Source organism: Hirundo rustica, chromosome 5 (assembly GCF_015227805.2).
Source record: "Hirundo rustica isolate bHirRus1 chromosome 5, bHirRus1.pri.v3, whole genome shotgun sequence".
Classification (NCBI taxonomy): Eukaryota; Metazoa; Chordata; class Aves; order Passeriformes; family Hirundinidae; genus Hirundo; species Hirundo rustica.
The window spans coordinates 59,969,846-59,997,262 of NC_053454.1; the positions used below are offsets into that span (position 1 = coordinate 59,969,846).

The 27,417-nt window shown below is 40.6% G+C and overlaps 1 protein-coding gene across 5 annotated transcripts; it reads right to left on the reverse strand.

Moving 5' to 3' along the window:
* Window positions 1–8,255: 8,255 nt before the first annotated feature.
* Window positions 8,256–22,586, reverse strand: LOC120752837 (glycerol-3-phosphate acyltransferase 3-like). Of its 5 annotated transcripts, none has more exons than XM_040064514.2 (12): window positions 22,281–22,586; window positions 15,491–15,563; window positions 13,677–13,947; window positions 13,217–13,291; window positions 12,829–12,918; window positions 12,407–12,500; window positions 12,003–12,118; window positions 11,255–11,310; window positions 10,855–10,907; window positions 10,048–10,176; window positions 9,521–9,600; window positions 8,256–9,078 (listed from the first exon to the last, which is right to left on the reverse strand). In XM_040064514.2, the coding sequence occupies exons 1-12, from the start codon at window positions 22,434–22,436 to the stop codon at window positions 8,964–8,966; spliced, it is 1,308 nt and encodes a 435-aa protein (XP_039920448.1). In that variant the 5' UTR covers window positions 22,437–22,586; the 3' UTR covers window positions 8,256–8,963. The 5 variants fall into 5 exon arrangements, with proteins under 5 accessions (XP_039920448.1, XP_039920447.1, XP_039920446.1 ...); XM_040064513.2 differs by having other exon boundaries at window positions 8,262–9,078; window positions 10,822–10,907; window positions 13,217–13,270; window positions 22,281–22,580; XM_040064512.2 differs by having other exon boundaries at window positions 8,262–9,078; window positions 10,822–10,907; window positions 22,281–22,580.
* Between the last annotated feature and the right edge of the window lie 4,831 nt (window positions 22,587–27,417).

The following is a 27,417-nucleotide window of genomic DNA, read 5'->3' on the forward strand; positions in this document are numbered from 1 at the left end:
AGCATCTTCATTCTTCTAAGTGTTTGGATAAGATCATGTCCAAAACGTGCAGTTAGGATCAAGGCCATAACCTGTCAGTGCCATGCACATGGTGATAAAGAGTTCTTAATATCTGCACTACAAGTGGTTTTTAAGTATTACAAAGATGGGTGGATCCAAGTCAATTAAAAGTGCCCAATACCTAGAACCAGAAGCAAATCAAAAGAACATTGTTTTCCAGATTGGCTGATATTTATAATACACCCATGAGTAAGATATTTTAATTTTGTGTTTCGTCTGGCACTTCCCAAGCAGAAAGTCGTACAAGCTTTTTAGTGCTTGCTTGTGAATTTTCATCTGGGATGCAAATGGCAGAGGCCAAAGGCTCGGTTGGTTTGTTTTCATCCGGCGTTAAGGAACAAAAGTCTTCATCCAAAGGACAGGTGTAGCCCAAGCAGTAACAGTGGATACTATCCAGATCCTGAGGAAAACAGTCCAGTGTTCACAGTAGTGGGTCATACAGCTTTGTATCTCCCTGACATTTCAGTACCTTCATTTAGCCAGACAGCAACATCTAATATTGCCATCTGAAGCAGGAATTGCAATACAGATAATCCTCTGCAAGGCAAAGTATTGCCTTGTGGGTTTGCTGAGAAAACAAGCCTTGAAAACTGAAAATAATCTGACTTAGTCCACATGCTTGTTAACCTCTGCTTTAGTGAAATGGCACATCATATGTCAAATTTGGTGGTGTGTGGCAAATTCTTGACTCTCAGAAGGCTCAAATCCATCAGTGTACCTGGAGAAATGAAAGGAGATTCTGAAGACGTCTACTGGTAATATTCATCACATGGAATTAAGGCATTGCGCTTTTTTTGCTGCAACAGCCTGGCTATTGGACCTGCTGGCACTGTCCTCAGGCTCCATAAACAAAGAGTAGGAAGGGAGCAATCCCTACCAACATTTGTGTTTTAACAGCAGGGGAAGGTGGCTGGGTTGACCCCTGCTCTCACTACACACCAGCGGGGAAAAACACGGTGAAAGTGTATCATTTTAGGCACAAGTATCCATCCTGTGTGAGCTGAACAGCACCAGGACGGAGGCAAGGCTCTCCCATAAACACATACTCTTATTTATTGTGCCCAGGCTTCCCCCACATACTTGCATGAATAATTCACAAAGCCATTAATGTTAAATGGGAAGGAAAATAAAAATCAATTCTGTTATTGAGTTGCTTGAAAAACCATCTTCTCTGCCTGGGACAGCAGGAAGGAAACATGCCTGCTCATCCAAGAGTCTCCTGGTAACAGAGCTGGTACCAAAGTCCTGTCACGACTGCGCTGAAGTTCGGCCTTTGCACAGATCTTGCACTCCCATCAAAGAATAGCTGGCTATTAACTGCAAAATATGTTGACTTATTAAAAAAAACAACACAAACCTACTTGCTCTCTTTACCAAGTGCCCTTTGCCTTTCAAAGATAAAGCTGTTATAAACTGCTGATCACCTATCTACTGACAATTTAGTTTCAAATTGATTGCATCATTACATTTTATTTGTTTGCACTGTAATCTGTGAGGGCATAAAATTTCTCTGCCTCACTTTTACCAGTGAGCCTGTTTTCCTAAGAGAGGAGGATTTTTTGTTGTTGTTGTTCAAGCACTAAGACCATACTTTCAGTATGGGTAAGATAGCATGATTCCATTGAAGAGAAAGAAAGAACGCCAGTTATATTTTGCCATGCTTTAATTTTTTCAAGGCCTATTTTACGTAGAAAGGCTACAGTTAGTCATGTTTCTAGTGGAGTATTTTCCAAAAAGAAACACCCCACATGGCAATATACCACTGTTGCTATATTTGGAAGAAAACATTTTCATATATCCTTATTTTTCAATTTATTTCACAAAGTACAGTGCATACCAAAAAAGCTGTGGTTGAAGTGATATGCTTTAAGTTTACCTACATCAGGTGCTCCAAATGCATGCAAAAGGTTGTGTTGTTGTTTTTTTTTTTTTTTTCTTTAACTCTGTGAGAAGTTTCCAAGATTCTTAATTTTTGTCCTATTAATACTAACAATAGTGTTTTCATATGTTTGTAGCAAGACTATGTTTCTTGTCCAGATAAACATGACTCTGTGATGTAACACATGCTTTTATTGTGAGCTGGATTGAATCAAAGGCAGAGGGAAAGGATCAGTCTTACCACAATGCTTTTCTAAGTTGTTTTTTTTTGTGTTTGTTTGTCCACACTTATTTTATATGCCCTAATAATCAGCAGGTCTCAAGTTTTCGTGGTATGGAACATGGCTGCAAACTTGGTTTCCAGGAAAATCTTGTTAAACCAGCCTGGGAAGAGAGCCTGTACCTCATGAGGCAGTCCCAGCCTCCTTTTGCTAGGTTACTGCATGTGTTATTGGCTTCTGGGAGGTCAGATCTAATAAAAAGTAGCATTTCATTTGTCTCCTGTCACTGGAGCCAGCCAGCTTCAGAATATCAAACAATTTCATCTCATGTAAATATCAGCGTTTTATTGCAAGTAAATAGGGTCGGGGTGGTTATCCCAGTGCTCCCTTTTATCTTGTGCTGTTGAGGAATGGCAGGTAGCCAGCAAACCACTCGGGGGAATTCTGCACTCTCTCGTCTGTCTTCTGGCTGCAGGCAGGCAGGTCATGCTTTCTCTCTAGCACTGTATTTGCTATAACTCACTGTAAAAATTGATACCTTTTATACAAGGAGTCAGATGTTTTCAGCTTCACTTTGTATCCTAAGTGGAATTTTACTGCCTGCTGTCATGGACTTCCAATTCTTATTATGCTGAAAATAAATAGAAGCAGTTTGGCTTCCACACAGCCTTTGAGCCTGGCAGCGTGCACTGACAGAGCTGCAGCCCTGTGTGTGTTCTCTCCAGCAAGAGCCAAGGGCTTGTAAGCACTGTGTGCTTCATGAACACAGCACCCAGGAGTGCCCCACCTCAAACAATTTAATTTCCATGGTTTAGAAATTTAGGTTTCTAGGAATTCATCAATCCCGCTGAGATTAAGACCAACTGACCCAGCAGACGTGATAGAATTTGTGACACCAGTACAAGGAGCAGGCCACGAGGATGGCGCCTCCTTTGGCTGTTGACCATGACCTGGCAGCCTGGATTTCTACTGCACTGGGAGAGAGGAAGCAGTGAATGAAAAAACATGGAAGGACCATTCCTGTATTATTCCAGAACTCCATGATCTCTTTAATGACTGAAACTTCCAAAGCAACCAAATTAACCGTTTAAAAGGAAACTTTTTTTCATTCACACCAGGATTTTAAGGAAGGACAAAACATGCTGGTAGCCGATAAATTAATTTACCTTTACATCTTGGTTTGGTTTTGTTGGGTTTTTTTTTGGTTTGGTTTTTTTTTTGGGGGGGTGGGGGGTGGGTGCTGGGGGGTTTTTTTGAGTGCTATTGAAGCTTGCACTTCCCAAAAGAGCGTTAATGAGGCTGTGGTCCTCACGGCAGCTTAGACACACACAGAGGGGTGCCACTTCCTGGTGCTGCCATGCAGTGCAATCCTTGAGCTCGATGCACCCACCGGATCCCGTGTCACACGGACATGCCAAGAATAGCTTAAAAGCCCAAATGTCTTCAGGCAGCATCTGGATAAAAATCAGCCTCAGCTCAAATCTACCAAGAAAGTCATTTTTATATTGATCTACTAATCCCTCGTAGGTGGATTTCAGAAAATTATAGTAATAAAACACTGGACAGAGTGGCCATTTGAAGTGTTAACAAACTTCAATTATTATTTCATTTGAATGCATGTACGTACATCTTATCGAAAGTCAGAAATTTTATGAGAAAAGGAGGCTGCCCGTAGCCACATATGATGAGCATTTTAGGAAAGAAAAATCTATTATATAATTGATAAATTCAGTATTTAAGGTGTGAACTAATGAATGCTCACAAAAGAGGCTGTTTAACAGATGTCTGTATAAATTTAAAAGATAGTTATTAATAACTATCCCTTATAAAAAGAAATACAACTTTCCAAATTACTTCATAACCTACTTCTTAAAAGTTTGATATGCAACGATATAGCACTTTTCTCAGTATTAATTCTGATTAATATCCACAATTTAGGTATTACACCTCTTTTACCACATGCATCTTTTCATACTGTCAGTTAGAAATACCAGGGGATATCAACTGATGTCAATAATCCACAACTGCACACAAATCATGACTACTGATTAGTAAAGCAATTATCATATTAAAAGAGTTCAACAGGGCTGAACATACTGTAAAATTAGGAATCAGTCAATACCACAGCCATTACCTAGAATAGCATTGATTGGATGTACTAAACGTGAGCCCTGATGACAATTGATTACAATGAACTCTGCTCACAGAGGAGTCTGGTGCACTAATTGAGGAGCCATCCTTAAACAGAATAATAAACAGAAGAGAAGGGGAGAGGAGAAACTGTGACAAAGCTAAGGGGTCCTGCCTGTCTGTGCAAAGCAACAATAAAAAACCAAAGAGCCAGGAAGGCCTCTGTGTGCTGTGTGTCCAGTAACTCCCAAGCCTCCTTTTCCAACACCAAATGAACTGTGAACTCCTCACAGGTCATCTCCACAATCTGTGCCACAGCTGGGAAACCTGCTCAAAGGAGTCTGAACAACACCTCAGCAGAAACATTTCCAAGAGCAAATCCCACTAAGAGGCCAGAAACCCCAGAGGTCTCCTCTGTGACACATGTGGCCGATCTCCATTGGTCTGCTCAAAATCAGGCCTCAGACTGCACATGTAACCAAAACCTGTTCCTTAGTGTGAGGAGCTACCCAGGCTGCTTTTGATGGATTTGTTCTGGGCAAGAAAGAAAGAGGGCAAGATCATGCACATGGAAGAGTTTGAGTGAAACTCAATTGTTAAATTTGGCACTAACAGTTTGTCGTTCTCTCTACAGTTCAAGGAAATGCATGCTGGAGATAACAAGTTCCAGCTGTCTTCATTCTCCTGAAAACTTATTGTGAAAGCATTCCCAGCCCCAGATCAAGATCAAACAGCATCAAGGTACTGAAGAAATTCATGCCAGCAAATGCAAAGGTTGGACTGCCTCCAGGATCATCCCAGGTTTGTCACCTCTACTGAGTGTTAAAATAAATTTAAAAAAAAAAGCTCAGGAGTTAGACCTCTACCTGATTTTGAATGAACTAAAGGACAGATGTAGTTCTGATTTTGGTTTGTAACAGGGAAGAGATGGCCCAGAGAAACCCCACCCAGCAAAGGCTGCTGAAACTTCAGGCAAGCACAAGTTTTTTGGGCAGTAAACCACGACCAGCATTCAAAAATGCAGTGTTTGGGGTATGCAACCTTATTGCTACATTTTCACGGTTTCCTGGAAATGGGAGAGCAGGCTGTGCGAGGAAGTTTGCTATCAATGACTGGACGCCACCAGATGGCCCCCGTTGCGCATCTCTTCTGATGCTCAGCGGTGAGCCTTGAACAGCCGGCCAGCTGTGCAAAGCCAGAGATGAGCATTTAAACGTCCCCAAAAGTAGGACAGCTGCAGAAAAAGACATTCGGAGCCAAAGGAATAAAGGACTTGAGCCACACCAGTCGGTACTGCAGGTACGTTACAGGGAGAGATTATTATAAAAATGGGCACACTGCCTGAGTTTCATTCTGGACCTAAAGGTGGACTTTTTAAAATATATCTGTTTTTCCATCCACACAGCTGTTAAAACAGCGGTATCTTCAAGAATTAGAAGCAGCAGCTATTTTCGTTCTCTGCCTCACCCACATAGCAAAGGGAATTATTTTATTCATTGATTCCAACCTACATTTGTTTTCAACTCGTGGCTCATTTCCTTGGGCGGCTCAAGTTTGGGATGAATGCACCCTGGACCACTGTGGTTTGTTTCAGTTTCCTGATGCATTGGTGCCACAGCAACAGTTTAGCATCCCTCACAGGCTTCATACATAGGCACCAGCACCAAACTACAAAGCAAGGCTACCCAGAATGTAGGTCTTCCCTGCACTTATTAGCTATACCATATTTAATTTGGAGAGGAGGTCATTCAGTCAATTAAAAGAACAAGGCTCCTTGGTTAAGGGCAAGTACATTAAATGGTAAACAATAGAGGAAATTTGTGCTCTAGAGGGAGACAGAGCTCACAGGCTTGTCCAAGATGATGATACATGTTTTCTATGTTGTTTGCACAGCTATCAGATAATAAATAAATTAAAAAGTAAAACAAGCAAAAACATGACTTACAGAGTTTGGGCGTTTGGGGTTTTTTCCTTGATTTGCTTTGTTTTGGGCATTAATTGCCCGATGCACCCAAATACTCCACTTGCTTCTATTTTAGCCTATCATTTGTCACAAATGAGCGTGAGACCATGCTGCGTTTGGTCCTGCAAAGGTACATGGAAAAAAGAGGAGCTCTAATAATTAGGAAGCCTGGTTCCTGCAAGACCAGTGAAAGATAAGTAAAGAGGAGGAGTAACATGAGTACAAGATCCTTTATTGTGAAAAATAAGCTGTCAGCTTCCCACTTATGTTGTTGTCATAAGAACGTGTTCTTTTATACTGTTACCATGCCCTCCTGATGGAGGAGGAAAACACACTTATCTGTGGAGACCTTTTGGATAATCAATTCCTCCATAACCTTGGCAGTCTAAGGGCAGTATACAATTTCAGGTAAAAGCAGTTGTCAAGGTCTCAGCTGATATATTCTGTATTTCATTTGCATTTAAAGAGAAAAGAAAGGAGGAGGTAGGAGGTAGAATGTAGGTAGAGAAAATAACACCAAAAATCAGAAACACGTCTTTAAAGCAGGGCAAGACAAAGTAGGTTCTATTTCGAGTCAGATTGGCATTTTTACCAGCAGCTAACAAAGCACACTCCACTTGTAATTGACAAATTTGCGGGTTCATCACTTGCTTTATATTTCCCCGTTCTATATGTAAGTACCCACTTCAGAGTTTTCAGCTTGTTTTGCTAAGACAGCCAAAAAATGGCTGAGAAAATACTGACATCCTCTCACAGATGACACATAATACTCATACATTCAGAGGTCTGAGCTTTACTTTTACACAACTTGGAGTCATAACCATAATGAGGATCACACATTCCAAGGCTCCTCTTCATGAGCTGGAGAAGTGTTGCAGGACTGGGAAAAAAGGCACATCAATCTCCTAATTTCTTACAGGAGCAGAAAATATCTCTTCCAGCAGTTGTTCTTTATCTGCCCATATTTTCCTGTGTCTGGCCCCTCTTTTTGCCTATTCAGTCTCCCATTTTACCTCTGAGAAAGAAGAAAGCACACAGTAGTGTGGCAAGCTCTCAAATTACCTTACTGCAGTCTCTGTTAGCAACTCTCAGAAATCAGACACACAGAAAGAAAATCTCCCAGTTCTAAACTCTAGCACACTGAAAACATTTGAATTATCAGGATTTGCAATCCCATTTCTTCAGATCTTTATACCTAGAAAAAAAAATCAACAGCTTAAACAACCATGGAAGCACATCTTAGTTTAGCTGGGAGCAAGTAGACCTGTTCCACAGCACGAGAGCAATTTTCCTTACTGCCTGGTGGCTTTCCTTTTAGCCTGGCTAGCTAAAAGCAGTGCAAAAGGTAGATTCTCCTACTGCTTACCCATGACACCAACACTTAGACTGATCCACCAAAGAGATTCACATACCTGTGGCAATGCCAGGCCTGGCCACAGAAGAGGAGAGCTCAGTTCCGAGCTACCTCTGTGCTGTGCAGCCTCAGGGCAATTATCACTTGTGTTAGCCCCTCCACTGGATATTGTTTTTCTAGACTCTCCAGGGCTGGGCAGAGTTGTATCTGTGCACCTGTCCCTCTGTAGGATGTTTTTCTGCTCACCAAGACTGATCCTCTGTCTTTTCTGAGACTTCAGCCAACGGGCTGCTGTCACGTAAACGTTACTAACTGTTCTTACCAAGGTCTGTCTCAAGAGCACCTTGGCCAAAACAGCAGCTATTTGTGTGTGTTTCATTAGGGACATTCAGATCGTTAAAGAAGCCAGATCTTTCCATATGGGAGCTACTTACCAGGACAGCAAAGATTTTATACCAATAAATACTATAGGAGACTGAAATATGCCCATTGCATACACCTTAAGTGCACTTGCTCTGTTCCTGGAAGATGTGTTTGTCAGAGGCCAAATCCTCAGCCCTCACATCCAGTGGTAACAGAAGCAAGCAGCTATCCAGAAATAACAGCAACAGAAGACAGTGGCTGTCACATCATAGGTTTTCTTTAATTTGTGTAATGCATACAAGCAGACTCAGAAAGGGATCTTACAAAACCACAAGATATGATTTAAAACCTCAAGATATTGTCTGTGACACTGTCCTTGGCTGTGATTAACTTACCTCAGCTTCACACACCCAGGCATCAGGGACATGTTGCCCTGGACACTGTTCTGCTCTTTGTCACAGCAGAAAACCTTCTACAATGCCATCCCTGGTCTTGTGACGTGGAGGAGAAAGCCAGCATCTGCTTTTTCCCTCTGACATCTAACACTTCCTCTCCAACATGCAATTCAGAAAACATATTTCGGTGAAATGCTTTGTGCCTTCTGACATCAGGAGCTCTATCTCTAGAGCAACATGGTTACTGTGGCTCACAGGAATATTGCTAGTCTAAGTCACTGAGAGAGTCTAGGAGTACAGAGGTGACTTATTGTAAGTAACCATTTAAGTCCTTAAGGTATTGCAAATATTTTAAAGTGGTATTTTAATGAACATTCTTCCCAGCATCAGGGAGAATTTTATTAGCATATTTTATGTTTTGCTATTTATAAAATTGTAGTACTTTGCTTTAAATAAGGATATCTCTTTATGGTTTCCCTGCTGTGACACATGCAAAATATCTTATGGGGACAGAAGGAAAACATATTGGGTTTAATATAAAACCAGTCTATTTTCTGGTAGAGATAAGCCATGGAAAAATTAGATAAAATAAATAGCATTTAACAAACATTTCCATTTCCCACCAATCCATTTTCTATTACTATCTGGCAATATTTTTTCTGTTGCTCTTCCTTGAAAGACTCTTTGACCTTTTTCCTTTTCAGTCCCCCATCCCTGAAAGATATAGAAAAAAAACAGCCTTAAACTCACTTCAGGGTCAAGGCAGGAAAACATTACTATATTTAGACTACGTAGTCAAAGCAGTTTCCACTCTTAATGTTGACTTCTGTAAGACAATGCTAAATTATTTATACTGCCAAGACTTACCACACCACAATGCCCTTCTTTTAACCCAGCATTTAACAGGCAAGTAATTAATTTTCATCTTATACTGCCTGCTGTCTAGATGCATCTGTCAGCTCTGTTTCTCTCTATCCACTATATTATTCTAATTATTCTAATGTAATTGTTCAAGTATTAAAATAATATTTTCTGAACCAGAGTCAGTAAGGGTGATGGACTACAGTGCAAACAAGACAAGTTTTAAAGGATTACATGGTAATGTTTCAGAATACAGAACACCTTTAGAAATAATTCCAGAGGTGTTGCTTCTTACCAAGGAAGCACAGACATTCCTGCCCGAGCAGCGATGACAGCCTTGACTCTGTCAGCAAAGTGAACAGCATCTTCTGCTTCCTGGAAAAAAAAAAATAGTAATAATTGCTTGACAACATAGAGATTTTCTCTGTGCCTGACTTAAAGAGATAGCTTTTGTCAGACAGCAGGCACTGGGGTTTACGTCAGACCCACAGGCCGAATGTGAGCTGCAGGGCAGTTCCAGCTGATCTTGGTTTGCCACTATTTGGTGCCAAAAGGAACTACATGGGAAGCTTTCTGCTTTCTGGGACAGTCTCAAACAACACACAGCCTGAAGTCCCAGGTCTGGCAAGAGCAGGGGATGCATCCCACATAAATCCATGCTCACTTAAAATTAAGACTGTAGTGTTGCTCCCTGGCCTTTGTCCATTAAGTTGTCAATAAAGATTCAGAACTGCATTACTACACAAGAAATGTGTATTAATGCAAACCTCCTTCTTGACAACACTTCACAGGCATTTTCAAAACATACAAAAGCATAAGAACCTCTTTGACCATCGGTGGCAGGTACCACACATTGCAGACAATAGCCCAGCTGGTTAACACATTAAAAGCATAGGTCATCATGGAGTGCTTTGTGCTGTTCCAGAAGGCATCTCCAAAGCGGGGGTCATACTGGAAGACAAGAAGAATAAGCTGCTTTGGTTTAAATCACATAAACTGCATTTTTTGGGGGGTTTTTTTGGGCCACAAAAATTGCTATTCAACTTACTAAATAACAGGCTAATCTAATCACACCTCCTGAAAGCATCAGTAAATTGAGACTAAAGCTCCAACATTTATTACAAGTTTCTAACAGTTAACCTCTACATTACCCCAAACTGTGACAGACCTGTTGAAATACAACTATAGCAAAAGATTTATTTAAAATGTAAAAACTTGTCATCTACAGGTATGCTGACTAAAAAGGTTTCCTTGACAATGCTCACACCAGTTTTAACAACTTCCATAAGATCAGGCAACATTATAGCTCCAGAAAAAGCAACTAATATTTCTAGACCTAGAGTGACCTGGCTAAAGCTGCTCAGAAAGGCTTGAAAATGACAAGAAAACTGTCTTTATCCTCAGAGCACGCAAGAGCCAGGACAGAAATGACATGTTTCCCATACTGCTTAAAACCACGAGCTTTTGTCTTCCAAGGCTTATTCAGTGCTTTATGCACACCAAACCCTTTCCAAGGCTCACACATGAACAGCTTCTCTGACGTGAGAAGCGTTTGCAAACAATCCTTCCATGTTTGCAAAACTGCAGTTACAGTACCTTGATTGCTACTGGATGGATGGTTCCTCCTACCTCAAAGCTTCCCTTCTTAAACATCATTACCGATGTGTTGTTAATGCAGGTGCCTGGTCAGAATTAAAATAGATGAAGGGCTTAATCCACTCTGAGAAAAGTATCAGGAAATGAATCCTAAACTGTCTTAAGGAGACTTAGTTGTTAAAGGAGAAAGTAAGCTTTAGCACTGGAACATAATCCAAGAGCCTTGTATGTCTTCATTACATTATATGCTAAAGCAAATAATCTGTCATAAAACTGTTGAAAAATACCAGAACCTGGCTTTTAATATCTCACAAGAGCTAATTAATTCCGCAAACTAAAAACAAACACCTCACTTCTAAAGACTGGACATAATAAACTGCACTCAATGGCAAGAAGTGAGAAGAGCAATAAAATCAATACCGTTGCTTCCTACCTTCTGGGAAAATTAAAATGGGTAACTTGGCCTTATCTGCAATGTGTTCTCTAATTCTGTGGAGAGAAAATAAAATTGTAGTGTGTACTTCATATTTATGCTTGTCCAAGAATCTAAACATCCATTACTTCTCACACAGAACAGCAAAAGCCCTTGCCCAATTGCCCTTTGCCCAGTCTGTTGCCTCAGTTGGAATATGTTCTGGTTTCAGGCCTTTGTCTCAGTATCTCTTGCTAATTAAAAAAGTGGATTTTCTACAAAGCTTCAAACAAACTATGAAGTTCCATTTTACCATTTTAACCAGAAAATGGTGGTACTTGAAGCGTGTGAAAATATCTTCCCAGATTCCAGCTATGAATGCAGTCAAACTATTCTTTAGACCAAAATATATTCCAATTTTCTCATTTTCATGCTTTTTAGGTTCACAACATCAGTTTTACATGTATCTAATGATTGTCCACATATAGTTAAGTGACAGGTCACTGTCTTACTACATTTGCTGCATCACTTAAAACCACAAATAACACCACTAAGCAGATTACTGACACTGAAATCTGTCATTTTCCAAGACAACTGTCTTTCCTACATCTCTAAGAGCATGGAGCTCCTCTTCAGCCTGTGTTAAAGAACAAAATCAAAACACCATACATCACAAAAAAACCCCAACAACTGATGACAAAAAATGACAATACTGATGACAAATTACCACACCTGACCAGTCAATGAAGCAAGCACCACACTACCTTACTTTTTCCTCACCAGGTGACGGTCTTTCATTTCTGAGCGTTCAAACATGACATGCTGAGAAGTTCGCATGCAGGATTTTTGAATAATTCCCAGAAGCCCTCCATGTACCTGGCCAACCTGCAAGCCCAAAAGAAACTTGTTACAAAGCAAACACACACACACATACTTAAATGATTAAATTCTAAACACAGATGCAATCATTTCTAAGCTTATTGAAAAATTATACCAATCCCCTTGGTCATAAATGTGCACACACCTGCCTGCATCTGGTTTTTTGCAGTCCAGAATGCAAGTTTGAATGCTGTCAAATCCCAGTCTTTCTGCCAGGAAGTTTATCCTCTTACCCAATGCTACCTCTACGGGCATCTCAACATCACTGATATTTACCAACTGTCTTGTTCATACCAAGGAATAGCATCCATCACTGGCCAGGATTAAGACATCCAATGGAGATGTGTGGTTGGCTACACAGATGCCTCCTTCCTGTGGTTTGTTTTCCCTGCAATGACAACCATGAAAGCAATTAGTTAATGATTATTCTCCAGACTGCAGACCTAATCAGGTGACAAGCACTGAAAAATATCTGAGTGTCTGAAGACAGTACTACATCATCTCCACACACCTTGCCAATACACAACAGCAAACACAGGAGGGCATGTGAACAACTCTGTCAGAGTCTGGATGATCCAAACATCTTTTTGGATCAAGCTGTACCACCACCAAGTATCCAGGCAGTAATAGAATAAGAATCCTGCTCCAAAACTTGAGATGTTAAATACTGCGAGAAACAAATTCCAGGCTAATAAGGGCAAGGTGGCAGCACTCACCTGTTGTGGAAATGAACGAGGCCACTCAGACATCGGACACCTAAGGTGGCACATATCATTTGGACCTGGTTGCTCAGCCAGCCTTTAACTCTAAAAGAAATGAAACCATAGATACATTTCCAGTTCTGTGGAGTCACGTATGCAATGTACACTCTCTGAGTTATCCCCAATTGCTGTTACTACAAAGACCATACTAAGGCTTACACTGCATATCTGCTTTCAGATGCCATTGCCGTAACTCTCTCTCACAACAATTTTACTTGACAGAAAAAGTCACCCCGTGATAATCTACATCAATCCTCTGGACTCCAGCAGAGTGTTCCAACTGCTAGTTCAAATCCTTAAAGAAATACAGAAGAAATTGAAAGAGCCCTCAGCAAACACCTACCTGCCATTTGGAAACTGTCCTACTACTGTAGTGGCCAACACCAGCAACAGGATGCTGAAAACAGACAAGCAGATGCTACAAAGTAAAATAATCTTAATTAAATGCCAAGAAGCAAAAACTGGAGAGGCAAGCAAGAAGGTATTCTTATTTGGCCCTTTGATCCACTTCACAATGCTTCCTTCCAGCATTAATAGCATCTAAGTAGCACCAAACCGCTAGCTAACTAGCACACAAACCCCTTAATCCAGCTTTGCCGGGTTTTAAAAGCAAATTAATTACTAATAAAACATACGGAACATGAGAATTTTTTTTTTTTTTTTAAGGGATATTTGAGTTTAGAGGGCTCCTTGGAAAGGTCATGCCAGGTTCTCCTTCCTCCGCTAGCCAACAGTATATAAATTTCACAACTTCTGTAAAAAGTACCATGGAAAATGTTCCCAACAAACTCTGTCTGGCTCACCGGAAAGGCAGCAGGAGGCAATACCGAATTAGGATGCCAATGACCCATACAGCAGCCAGTTTCCAGCTGACATGGTGCAGGTTGGCATTGGTTCTGCTGAGGAGATTCCAGGACAGCAGCTCCTCGGAGGAGAACCGTCGAGTGACTTCATCTTCCGCAACTGCCTCACAGCCCTTCTTGGAGAAGTACATGACATCAGCAAGGCTGAAACATCCTCGGCTCCGGCCAACAACCTCCTCTTCCATGGGGGTCTCATCTCTCTGGATGATCCCTGCATGAGGAAATGAGCCTTTCTTCCACATAGTGAAATGAACAATATGGACTCCAAAGGGAGTAAAATACATGTGCTTTTTAGAAACAGCTCTCCTCCTACTCAAGCACCATAATGGCATTGCAGTGCCTCATTTATGTACTGACAGCTCATTCCACAAGTCACTTCTCTTATCCTATGCCATATAACAGCCCTAAATTGCTGAGGAAGGAGAAAAGGATTCCAATCAAGCTGCAAATCAAGTCTTGAGCACGACACCTACTTCATTGTCATTTACCAAATAACATAGGCACTCACACCTAGAAATGTCACCAATACCCTGCCAAGATGGCAGATCCCTCCTGGAGCCCTGACACAAATTTGGGCAGAATTTGTATGATTGTTGTTCTCGCTGCTGTTGATTAGCTTTATTGTTTCCCAGCTGTGAAAAACACCGTCCTCTCCATTTTTTTTTTTTTCTTGGAACCTTCTATCTTCTCCCATCCCTTCTTCGTGAAGAGTCACTTCACTACCAAGAAACTCCGAAGTGCCTGGATTTCTCCCCCACCCCAGACATGCAAAGCATTACACAGACACATTGTGCAGGAAGAATGACAACACGTTCTTGCTCTGCTATTTGTAAAATCACACCCCATAGCAAATCTCAGATATCTGCTGAGGTCACTCTGAGACCAGTTTCTTATCTGGCTGGTTACAGTGACTAAAATTCTCTTGGTTCATGCCAGCTAACTGTATGCATATATATAGATAGTGTATATTTAGGACATGGCTTTTTTGTTTGCCCCCCACTTTTTTTTTTTTTGAGGAGGTGTATTGGGTAACACTAAATATGCATTATAAAATAGTCTTAATTTATCTTGATCAACCTACCTGCCCCTGATCAGAATCACAAAACTTTCCTCTGTCTGCACTTCAGCAAAACCTTCAACTTCCAGGAAATCATCAGACCAGAAAATTATTAGCTGACAAAACAAGTAGCCTACATGACTAATGACTAAAAATGGCAGCACAAGTAAAAGGATAACTATGAGAACTTAATCCACTCATCTTTGGTCAAGGAAGAAAGGAAAAATAGTTGGGGAAAAAAATTATTTGGATTTTATCCTCGTGTCTAGAAAAGAATGCAAGTTGTAACTGTGATCCATGGGATGCTGTAACTCTTGAGAGACCCTGGATTTTTTGCATGCTAGGAATTACAAGAAGCAAAAGATTACCATGCAGACCCATGTCAAGCACAAAGAACACTCACTCCTCCCAGTCCTGTAAAGAGAGAGCTGATGCAGCCAGAAAGCAAAAAACACTTATGAAAACAGGGATGCTTCACAAATGCCTATCAGCAATGTTTTTCAATACCCACACTAGCCTCTAATTCCTTTTATTCACAGAACTCAATGACAGATTATCTTTTTTTATAACATGCTTATGTAGGTTTGTAACTTAAACGGATAATTTGCTCATCCAACTCCTTTCTAAGTAAGATTGTTAAAGAATTGCCTTTTTACAAGATAAGTAGTGCTGTGTCCCCTTCATCCAGAGATCTTACCAGTGGAGATTAAATTTTCAAGTGCCATCGCCTTCTGCTTTTTTACTCCCTCCTCAATCTGCAGGGTGGCCCACTGTTCCCAAAACAAGAAAAGTAGATGTTGATGGTTTTCATTTCATCATTTCCAGATATTCTGTAATTACCTCAGGTCAATTGTCTGACCCCTGCCAGGTCTAGGATTTTCATTTTTCAAATTCAGCCTGAAGAGTGCCCTGCACGCCTCCTCTTTCATTTGTTAAGTAGACTACCTTTTGCCATTTCCAGGAAAGATTGTTTGGCTCAAACTTCTTTTCAGGACACAGGCAGTTGTCTTTTTTTTCTGGGGGTCCAACAAATTACTGAGCTACCTATGAGACTCTGTAAGATCCAGTGTGTCCAAAACTCTCTCTTCTCCAGTTAACTTCAGGCAATAGGATTATAAGCTTCAGGCAATAGGATTATACAAAATAATATCAGTGACATTAGAGACATGCCAGAAAAATAGACCTAAAAACGGATTTTAAAGAATAAAAGAGATTACTTCATTTTGAGAGCATTTAAGTGGTCTCTGTTGACAGAAAACAGAGCTGGCAACATTTTGTGTTAATAGTATTTCAGATTTCACCCTTCCCTGTATTCATTTATTTGAGCTAAACCATTTCTCCTCCTTGTGTAGAGCATCATAAAACTCTCCATTAGCAAAATCAAATATAAAAATATGCCTGATTTTTGAAGTTTTCCTAGTTTTGAATGTTTTCATCATACATACATAGACATATAAATAGCAGCTCTCATAAGTACTGAAATCTAGCTGTATTTACATCAAGGTACTGGGCCTAACAAAGGGCACAGGATGCTTGAGTGTAGACTCTGCTCATTATTAAAGGCTCAGTGACCTACTCCCTTTATGCATTCACCTGCTATTAAGGGTTCCCATCTACAAGAGATAAGGATAATCCATCTGCTTAATATAAACTCTTGCTAAACATTCTATTTCCCTCTAGCTGACATGTGCAGACACACAAGTCACCACAAAGCTGATCTCAAATAGTCTTCACTACATTACTACGTCTCTTGTGCAAACACCAACCAGCTTTTTGCCACCCTAAAGTTTTGCATGCTCTCTACCAGCTCTTTCTGGAGCTATTGAAGTTAAGTCAGTAACAGAATGGACACTTTGCCTTGACATAATTAGGATATTTTAATTACCTTTGGCTGATTTTTTTTTTTTTTTTTACCAGCCATCATAAAAGAAAAGAAAAAAGTGAAGGCAGAATAGGCTTTGATGTGGTGTTTTAAACTCCACACAAACCACCTCAAAGCAAACAACCTCCCCAAAAAGGGAATTTAAAAACCCCGCACCACAGACCATCATCTTGCCTATACTTCCTAATTATTGTCCTGAAAAGGTCAACAGGTACACCATCTCCCTCAATCTTTTGCAACACATGGAGAGTCACTCAGAATGGTGGAGCCAGGGGATGTCATGAAAACAGCAGCCCACACACTAAGAAATGAAAGAACACACAGAACAGGCACAGGAACGTTGCAAAAGAGAGTAAAGGCAGAGGTGGCAAATTTAACCTCTTTACAAAATACTGCTGCTCCTCATCCCTTCCCCAACATCCTTTAGGATAGATGCATGGCACGAGGGAGGAAAAATTACAAAATTTAAAATATTTGAGACGAACAAATAAAGCCTTCTGCCTTAGTCTCTGCTTTCCTGTCTTCTGTCTACCACGCTTATCTTGCTCTCATTGTCCTCCTACATAAAAGAGCACCTGTCAGCTGGCCAGCACTGCCAGAAATGAGCTTGCTCATACTGTCCTGAAGGATCTGGAATACCTCCAGAAGGCTGGCTTTTGATTCCCAGATAGAAAAAGGGTGACAATCACTGACAAAGCTGACTCTAAACATGCACGTTAACTAATCTAAATGAGCAAGACAAGTCAACACCAACAAAAATTCATAAAGCTTACTAGTAAAGGATAAAATCTTGCCTCCTAGCACAGAGAAAGAGTGAGGTGAAAGTGGCAGGCTTTAACCAAATAGTCAAGGCTACAAAGACAGTGTCCAAGGAAGATGAGGAAGAGCTTTCAAAGGCTGAACACAGGGCTTGTTAACTCGGAAAAGAGCTGGCTGAGATGGGTTAAGAGAAGCATCTACAAAGTATGGACTGGCACAGAGCAGGTGCTGAAGGAACAGTTAACCATTTTCTTTTCTACTATGAGAACAAAAGTTTACTATGGGAAAGCTTTGGGCAGAGTTTGTGAGCAAGAAAAAAGGCAATATATTTCCACAAACCATCGTGGGACATGAAATTCTCCTAATTCCTGGCTTGGCACGGGAGGCTGAAGCACAAGCAGCGAGGAAGGAATACGGCCGTGCAGACACCCAAAGGTCTTTGGCTTTCAGTCATTGAAATTGAATTGACCACGTCAAATTGAATTGGCACCTGTCAAAGCCATCTGCCTGGGTCAAACTCTGGATTAATTGACTCTGGAGTGGCCACTGTTTTGCTCTGCCTTCGGTAGCATCTGTATGTATAATTTGTTTTCAAAAATGAAATAAGGCTTTGTGATCGCCTTTGTATTGCACAGCATTGAGACAGAGCTGTCACGCTGGTCTTTGTTGCAAAACAGTAATGAAAGGATGTTTTAAATACCTTACAAAAAAACACAGATGTTGCAACTAACACAGAATTTAAGTATTAAATGTAGCAACTTCATTCCTACATTTGCTGACTGAATGAGAGCTCAGGTGTTGCACTTTCCTCACTCCCATTTATGAAGTGATAAGAACAAAAGAAGTCCAAACATCACACAGTTGCTCCCACCTGGAATACTGAATACTTGACAGCTTAATTCCAACAGTCCATTTGTTTGAGCTTCCTGTAATTAAATTCTAAACAAAATGAGGGTGTCCAATACTTCATTAGGTTAATTACTGTCTTCACAGGACATGACGTGAAATACAATGTGGAATGTTCAGTTCCTGAAATCTCATTTCTTGCAGGATTTTTCCTCCCGTTTCCCTTTCAATTACAGCTCAGTACTCCATTTTTCTGTACTATGTAATAATTCAGTTTTGACTCTCTCCCCATTTTTTACTACATCTTCTCCCATATTCTCACAAAAGGCTTTTCTAATCACTCATTACATGAACTTTGCTCAATCTTTTCCTCATGTGTGACAAAGGCTTTGGGGCAATTCCTTTATGTAAAATCTTCCACTACGGTGGCAAAGAGAAGGTTGGTAGGTTTTCAGCACAAACTAAAATCACCATCTAAGATCAAGCACTTGTGCCCCCTTCATCCAACAGTGGTTTCTGCCTGGCTTCTTTTTCCCCTGCCCATCACAAACACAAACCCAGATCAAATGGTGTGAGCTTTACGCTCAGTGTCTGAGAGGATGTGACTGTACACCCTCAGGCTGTGAAAAAGGACACACAGATCTCCCAGCTGCTCCATGAGGACTGATGAAATGGGTTGAGAAGGGTTTGTTTGGGATAAAAACACAGGTATAATTTGTTTGGGGTTTGATGGAGAGGCCAGCTAAGGATAACCATGCATTTAAAAGCAGTGCAATTTCTCACCAGCTGAAGCGTCTGCAACATCTGCCATACTCCAGTAGGAGTTTACAGCAGGAGTAACATCCCTAGCACAGTTTTGCTACTATTTTCATCTCTACCAAACCCCAGGACAGACAAAGCTCAGAGGAAAGACATTATTTATAAATAAAAGTTTACAAGCATAGGTGAAAGAATAGCCCTAACAAAACCCAAATCATCTTCACCTTTATCATTTCCAGAAATATTTGAAGGATAAATTCAGGGTAATAATAATAATATGGGCTAATAGATATGCAATCAAGAAATTACTGCATTGGAGGTCTTTTGCTATTATATTATCCATATGTCCTCAAGCCACTCCCCCCCCCAAAAAACACCCCAACCAAAGAACTAACCACAAAAAGCACCTGCAATAAAAGCAGTCACCCCAAATTTTCAAACCTTGAATCTTGCTTTTATAAAATGAATTCTTTTCTTTCTAAAATAACAAGTATCTAGAATCCTTGACAGAAAAGCAGCAGAGGGTAAAAAATATTTCCATACATGATTTCATCTTTGCCCTTTATTCCAATCACCATCCACAGTGCTAAAACACTTCAGTGAAGTCAAGAAATCAGTGACTTATCTCATCATATGCCACCATTACTCATTGCTTAGTGATAGAGCTGAAAACTTGAGTCTTAGTCGAAAACACCTTTTTTGCTCCCAACAAATTGTGTAAGGTCTAAAGATACACTTGCTTTGAAAACAAAACTTAAAAAAAGGACTTTGAAGTCTTTGATTTCAGTCTCCTATTTTTCTCAAGTTGCCAAACATGGAGGAAAATAAAACATGCTTTCCTCTGCTCAGCTGTAAGAAACAGATATAAAGAAACTTCTCAGGTGAGAAGTTTTCTATTAATTTCGCAGACTAAGCCAAATGCAACACAATGAAGAGACCAGCCATAGTGCTCAAGGTTGGATTTTTGCTGAAGCATCACCCAGTTGTTTGGCACTTCCTATAGCAGTGATATTCCTGCAATATAGTCAGTAATGTGCTAATATGTGACTAAGCATGTTCAGCATTCCCTGCTCAGCTCTCTGGGAAGACATCCTGTTTCACCATTCCAGAGGATGACAGGTACCACAGATGGTGTCTGTGCATTATCCCATCAGCAACATTGCAGGAACACAGCACCACAGCTAGAAACCAGTCCACACCTCCCTAGGCTTCCAAGGTCAGGTTGTTCATATCTCAAACAAGCCTGCTTTAAAGCTGACTTATCCCAAGCTGCAATTTTGACCATATTCTGGTGAAAAAGCCCCAGGACCCCAAGAATAGGCCCAGCAATTCCATGCACAAGCTTTAAGCCAGCATTTTCCAGTCCAACCCTTTCTTCCAAAGAGCCTAGTGGGCCACATTACAAGCAAAGGGGACCTAATATCCCTTCCATCCTTTCTCCTTCCCATTTCCCACCAAAATAGCTCTTAGCTACCCTTGTGGCACAATGAGAAGCTTTTGACAATACTTGAAAAAAACCCACTGGAATTAGCTGTAAGGTGAAAACAGAGGAAACTCCTTTTTTGCCCACAGGACAATTAGGGAACAACTTCGAACAAAAGAGCAAAACAAGCCAGCCTAAACAGCAGTGCATAGAGTTGTGCTGTTCCTGTTATTAGCTGCTGTGGCAACAGGGAATTAGACACAAAAGGCTATAGCTGATCACATAACAATTAACTTAATTTGTTTTTCAATACATTGATTCTATACATTGTGAGCATGGAATTATCATGCTCATAACCTGTTCCAAAAACTGTGGAGAGAAAAATACTTAATGTGCTTTACAAAAGAGAAGTGCCTTCCTAAATAAAACACACACTGAGTGGGCCAAATGTCTCTTGAAGTTGGGAAATGCATGGGGGGAAAAAAAAGCCCAGAAATTATTTTGATGCCCAACAACTGCAGCAGCAATGTTGTCCAAAGACAGGTTTGATATGAGAGTAGCTCTTAATTAGAGTACGAGTAAGAATTTAATTAGCATACCACTGGCTGATTAAAAAATATTTCACATATAAAGGCCAATATTACAGACAGCCACTGCAGGCAGTCATTGCCTGCTGACATCACTATCTGGAAAAAATAAGTAATCCCTAAATTTTGCAGTCATGTGCACCATGCTAAATGATATTCATACAGCTGAAGACAGATACTGCCCAACAGCTCTTAATCAGTAATAAAACAAACAAACAACCTCCCCCGAACCCACAAACAAACACCCCCCAAACAACAACAAACAAAAGAGAACATAAGAAAAATAAAAGACAGAATTGGCAAGGTAAGATGGTCGTGATATTAACTGTATCACACCGTTACAGACATGTTCTACTGCAAAATGGATTACTCCAAGGGCTTAATAATAATAGCAACAATAATAGCAACATGTTTTCTGCCACAAGGAGAAAGTATATGCACAGAAAGCAGGTTTATACCAGAAGCACAAAGTTAATCTACTGGAAAATGGAAATGCTTCACTGTTCAATACGATGAATTTGCAGCACCTACTTCTGGCTAATAATGGATGTCAAAAGTCAAACTTGAGAAACTAAATGGAATTCTGGCTTATAAAAAGCTCCAGAAACCTTTTACTGATAGAAGCAGGATCAGGATTTTAGCCATGATCTCTTTCTCTCTAGAAAAATTACACTTTTAGAAGGTTACACACAGATTCCTTTAAGTCTTGTACAGCAGAACTTGTAACTGCTGGATCCCCCAGATTTATAACTGAGTGAAGCAAACACACAGAATCAGTTTTCTTACCTGGAATATTAATTTCATGCAATTAAAGTTACCCAAATAAAACCACTGAAAGTTATGTACATCTAAAATACATGTTCTTATTACTTACCAACTCCCACAAACTAATAGATCTTTTTCCTTATACTTGACTTGTCATGAGTATTCAGCTTGCAGAAAACATTCTAACAAGCATGAACTCGAAGAAAGTATCATGCAATCTCTACTTAAACCCCAAAAAACCTCAAACCAATAGCAGATTATAAGCCAGCACATAACTAGATGTCATTAAAGGCATCCCTCAGAAGATTATCAAATAGAGTAAACCTGCAAACAACACATGCAAATTAATGGATTTTTTTTTTCTGCTGACTTTTATGGCATTTCTATCAAATGTACAGATTTTTATTGTTTTATTAAACATGTCCTGTAGCAAACACATACCTTTTGAACCCACTTCTCAACTTACCTCTAGCATTTTAACTACAATTTTCACATAGAAATGGGAAATCCCCAGTGACACTCGAAACATCGAAGGCAACAAAACTAATGCCACAAACAAAATCATCCAGACAGACAAAATCTTGCCTTCAGCAAGGCCATGGCCTTCTCTATTTTCTTCCATGTTTGCTCCTCCAAAATGCCAACCAGCTGCCTTTCTGAGAATATATCCTCATCAGTAGTGGAGAATCTAGTAAGCTTCAAGAGACAGAGGCAAATAAAAATTACACATTCTAAGAGCCAATGCTGCCTCTAGGAGAAGGCTGTTGCTCACTGAAGACTGACACTACTGATACTCTCAATGATAAGGTAATTTCTACCCTTTGCCCCGCCCTAACTCCACCCACTTCCTTGTAATTGATAAGCATTTGCTCACCAGGGGAGAAGAAAGAAAAAAACATGATAAGTAATAATATATGTTAGATAATTAGATGCTGCCAGTAATGAACTTTGTCAGCGTGACACGTGGTTTTCACAAGGTGTCCTGCCAATAAATTACAATACAGAACTAGGTGGGTGTGTTTTTCAGACTGCCTAAAATCTTCTCTTCTACATCTTATTAATACAAATGAAGCATTTCTCCAACTGACATTTGCACAAATCTCTGACTTTATTCAGCCAGATTTTCTGTTTCATGGTGATATAACTGCCTTGCTTTGGTACTCAAACAAATGAATGAAACAGAAGCTTGAGGTGCAACTCAGTTTTTTCTATTTTATTTTATTTTGTTTTTTAATAACACATATGAAACGAAGATGCAAGTTTCAGCAGGCAAGGATTGACAAGACAATAAACCTGCTCCCTCCATTCTATCCCTATCAGAAATTTGCCAAAAAGCCTGTATTACAGCGTTACAAAATACACTGTGGTGAAGTAACAAGCCATCTATCTTTGCACCTATTCAACTACAGAAATGAAATGCAAGAGTTAATCCTGTTTCTCTTCCTAGCCTATCAAATTTCAATAATTGAATTCAGTATTTTTTAGAAAATACCCAGCTCAACCCCTTACAGCCACCCCTCTCCTGCCTCTTTTTGTGCATCACAGATGATACAAAGGTGAATAACTCTAGAACCTCAGGGGAGCCTAACAGCTGCTTATTTACAACATTCCCACAGAACAAATTAACCAGCCTTGGTAGAATGGGCATTTAGGGCACAGCTTCCAAGACAGTGACATGCTGGTCCACAAAAGATCTTCCCTTTGCCAGTACTCACATTGCTGTGTTGGTCTGAAGCCAGGGCTGTCCTTTTAAAATATTCCCATCCCCAAGTACCATTGCTTGGTTAGTGTTGTGGAGCAGCTGGATTCTTTAAAAATGGAAGCAGCCCCAAAGATGCCATGTAAATGTGCACCCAACGCTGTCCAGGCAGTAAGAGAAGCACAGCTGTCAGAGGGGGCTGTGCCACCTCTACCTTGCACCACGCACCCAGGCGCCAGCACGCAGCCTCCGGACACTTGCAAGCCCATGTGAATCCATGGCACAGTTCTTGTGCCACATAGTGAGTCAAGTAGCCCTAGTACTTTCAGATTTGCTGCTGCATGACATCCCTCAGGTCTTTCAAACTACATTGCAATCTTTTCCAGCAATATAACTTCTCCTTCGCAACTTTTCGTTACTTAGCTTCTTTACCGTCTCTCCTCTCGTTGGCAGCCTTCCAAGCCTTCTGTATCCTCTACAAAACCTCACCGTTTTTTAAGTGTTTCTCCCTTCCCAGTGGCAACCTTAAGCCCCTCACTCTCCACCCTGCTGCTGCCAGGTACACCATTAGCACTATTTGTCACCTGCCCCACCAAAGGGCTTCTCTAGGAGCGATGCTCCTAAAACAGCCTTGCTCACCCATTTCTCTTTAGCTACCATTCCTTATTCTCCTTTCTGGTCTCCCCCTCAAGTGGCTTGCCCAGCTAACACCCATTCCCTAGCGTGGCCTGTGGTGGAGAACTGGAGGAGAGGGCGTTGATCCACCTGGCAGCAGCTGTGAATAGCTGCCATCAGCCTCGGCACAGGGGATCGGTATGCACGTTGTCCGGGTGCTAAAAACCCCGTGTGGGCGGGAGGGTGGAGGTAATTTCTGGGACCTGATTTGAGGCAGGAAAGGTGGGCAAAATGAAGTATTGCAAGGAACAGGAAGCTGTGGCGACTCGCTTGGTGGGATGCCACAGCAGTAAGTTTAGGCACACAAGACAGATCGTTTCTTAAAAGCATAGAGGGAAAGACAGACTTCCCTAGCCTGGGTGGGAGAAAGAAGTTTCCTCTCCTGAGTAAGGGAGAGTTGTTTTTCATCCTGCGAAACCATATAAAGAAGGAACTGAAGAGTTTCTAGTAGCCTCTCTATTGAGGTGGCCAAACCATCCAGCCCAAAGGTACTACAAGATCCACATGGCCAAGGCTCTTCTTACATTTATCCTTTGCTTTATCCACTTTGTACCTCCTGAAATAATGAAAACCATTTCGATGTTCTTACTACTCTGTGTACCATCCATGTCATGTGGTTTGGAGAGAAAAAGCAGCAATCAAACACACAAAAAGCCTGCACCTTAACCACCCAAATTGGGAATGACACCAAAATCAAGGAGATTCTGCACATCTACCTATTAACAGTATGTAATAAAAATTCTAATTCAATGGAAAATTGTCCTAAATAGCACTAGGGAATGAACCTGAGTACTGGAACTTGTCCAATCATGACCAAGGAGTTAAATCTTGTTAAATTTCTGCCAAAAATGGCTGCCAAAGCTTCTAAAGCACCTTTCTGCTCTCGAGACCATGAGCATAAAAACAATTGAAACATGGGGGCCTAAGCACTGTACGCCTTAACTCCAAAGCACTTGAGACTGCTAAAGAAGTGAATGTGGATTTGAATTTTATCTCTACCCTGAATGAAGGTAAGGAACTTGCTCATGATGTGAAGAAGAAAGGAAATTCTTCATTTCTCCAGTCAATTCATAACATAGCTTCCTATATTTTGGGCAGAAAGTTGGCATAGCTTTTTGCACCCCATCACAATAATTGAATTATTATTATTATTATTATTATTATTATTATTATTATTATTATTATTATTATTTCTTCAGAAGAGCCATGAAACGTCATTTTTGTCAAATTCCAATGTGAATAGATATACATCCAATACTAAGCCGAATAACTACAGTATGCAATGTGGCTACATACATTTCCTCAACAAAATAATTTCTTTCAGAATTAGTTGTGCCATCCACTGACTAAACAGAGATTCTGCATGTCCTTCTTCTGCCCTTTTTGTCCCTCTTACCAACAGCCAGAATCCTGCAATCACATCTGTTTTGAAGCTGTGAGAGAGGCTTTATCCAGAAGTGGGAAGGTATTGCAAATAATTCAAATAAACTTGCAGCAACAGAATGTAGCACTCATTTGTAAGGTCCAGTAAATAATAGCTGATGAATTTATGGCAAATAACCACAAGCACCTTTTTTATGATGGAATATCCCATATGTCAGGAAAAGCCATCAGAAAATGGGCAAAACTCTCTGTCCATTTGGGAGAATGGAATCCAACTTAGAGGAAAGCTATGTGGGTGACACAGGAGGAATCCAAGAGCAAAGCTCCCTTAAATTTAATGAATCTCAAATTGACACCCACAAGCATAAGAAATTCACTTGAAACAATTCCTGGTCTCCTAGGGAAATGACAAGGAGATGGAATTGGCATCAGCTGCCTGCTCTAGGTTTCTACATCCCTTGAGGTCATTCTACTACTTTCATATTGCAAAACATTGCCTATTGCCTAACTGCCAATTGTCAGAGGGAACCGGAATTACGACCCATTTATTTTTTCAGTGCAAGAAGCAGCAAACACAGCACTGACCTGTGTCTATCTGTAGTGCCTTACATGGAAGGGTTAAATCAGGTATAAACAGCTCTTTCCTGCACAGCAGTGGTTACACAGCAGCCAGCTTTTAAGCAGGTTCGTATACACTGTGAACAGACAAAAACCTGCAGTGGGAGGTGACAGCTTTCAAGAAGAGCCACTATGGTTTTGCTTTCCCTCTGATACACAGGGGGAACACAGCCAGGAAATAACACTTACCATGGTCTTCAAAAAGGAAGGAATCACACAGTGATAGAAATCTTGCCAACCACTCTTTCCACGTATGCTTCTTTCCTGTCCAGCACTAACCATTCCAGTGACTCCGAGGGGGTCTCAGGGGAGTTTGCAGCCTGCCTTTACTGCAACGCCTTTCTTATCAGTCACTCAAACATCACATGTCCCCAGCACACGCTGCTCCAAAGCAGCATTGGCACATCAGCTTCAGACAGGTGGTGCTTCAGATGCTTAAGTAACACACTCCCTAAGGGTTAACAAAGAAGTATTTCTACCCGAGGCAAATGACAATGATCATGACTGCCAGTCAAGGTCAAGCTTCTGTCACTTGATCCTTTTTATAGGAAATATACAGGGTATAATTTTTACCTGCTTGGAGTAGCAACATTGTCAAAAGCTGCTTGCATCCAGTGTACAGAAGCACATCCTGACATTGCCATTGGGCATGGGAAAGTGTTAAATTACTCTTCTGACTCCGGTTGTAGGGCTCTCTGGTATTTCTCTGTGAGTTTTGCCATGATACAAAGCAGATTGATCTATTTAGAAAAGCCTTGTAAGTCAATGACACAGAGTCGGACAGCAAACCTGGGCTGATTTACCAGCATCACTTAACATCCAGCAGGGATATCAGGATTATTGCAGGATAAGAAATTCTGCAAACAGGACTGATCAGAACATTCTACACCCCAGTAATTCTGATGAGTGTACTCAGAATGAGAACTACTAAGAACATCTCTTTTTCAAATAACCTTTAACCAGCTATAACAACAACAAAAAGCCTTTTTTTAGTTTTGCTTATGTCTTCTCAAAGTTTCAATCCCACATTTATCAAACTCCTTACCTGATTGCTACTCAAGGGTGAAATAATCTCTGGCAGTTTTGTTTTGATATTTATCAAGGCTGTGGTTCATGCTTTACTTGTGGAAAATCCTCCAAAAGTCTAGAATAACCTTAGAGGTCACAAATTGCATGGTAAGCAGTGTCGGGTGGAATACTTGCTCATGGAAAACACACTGTCTTCATG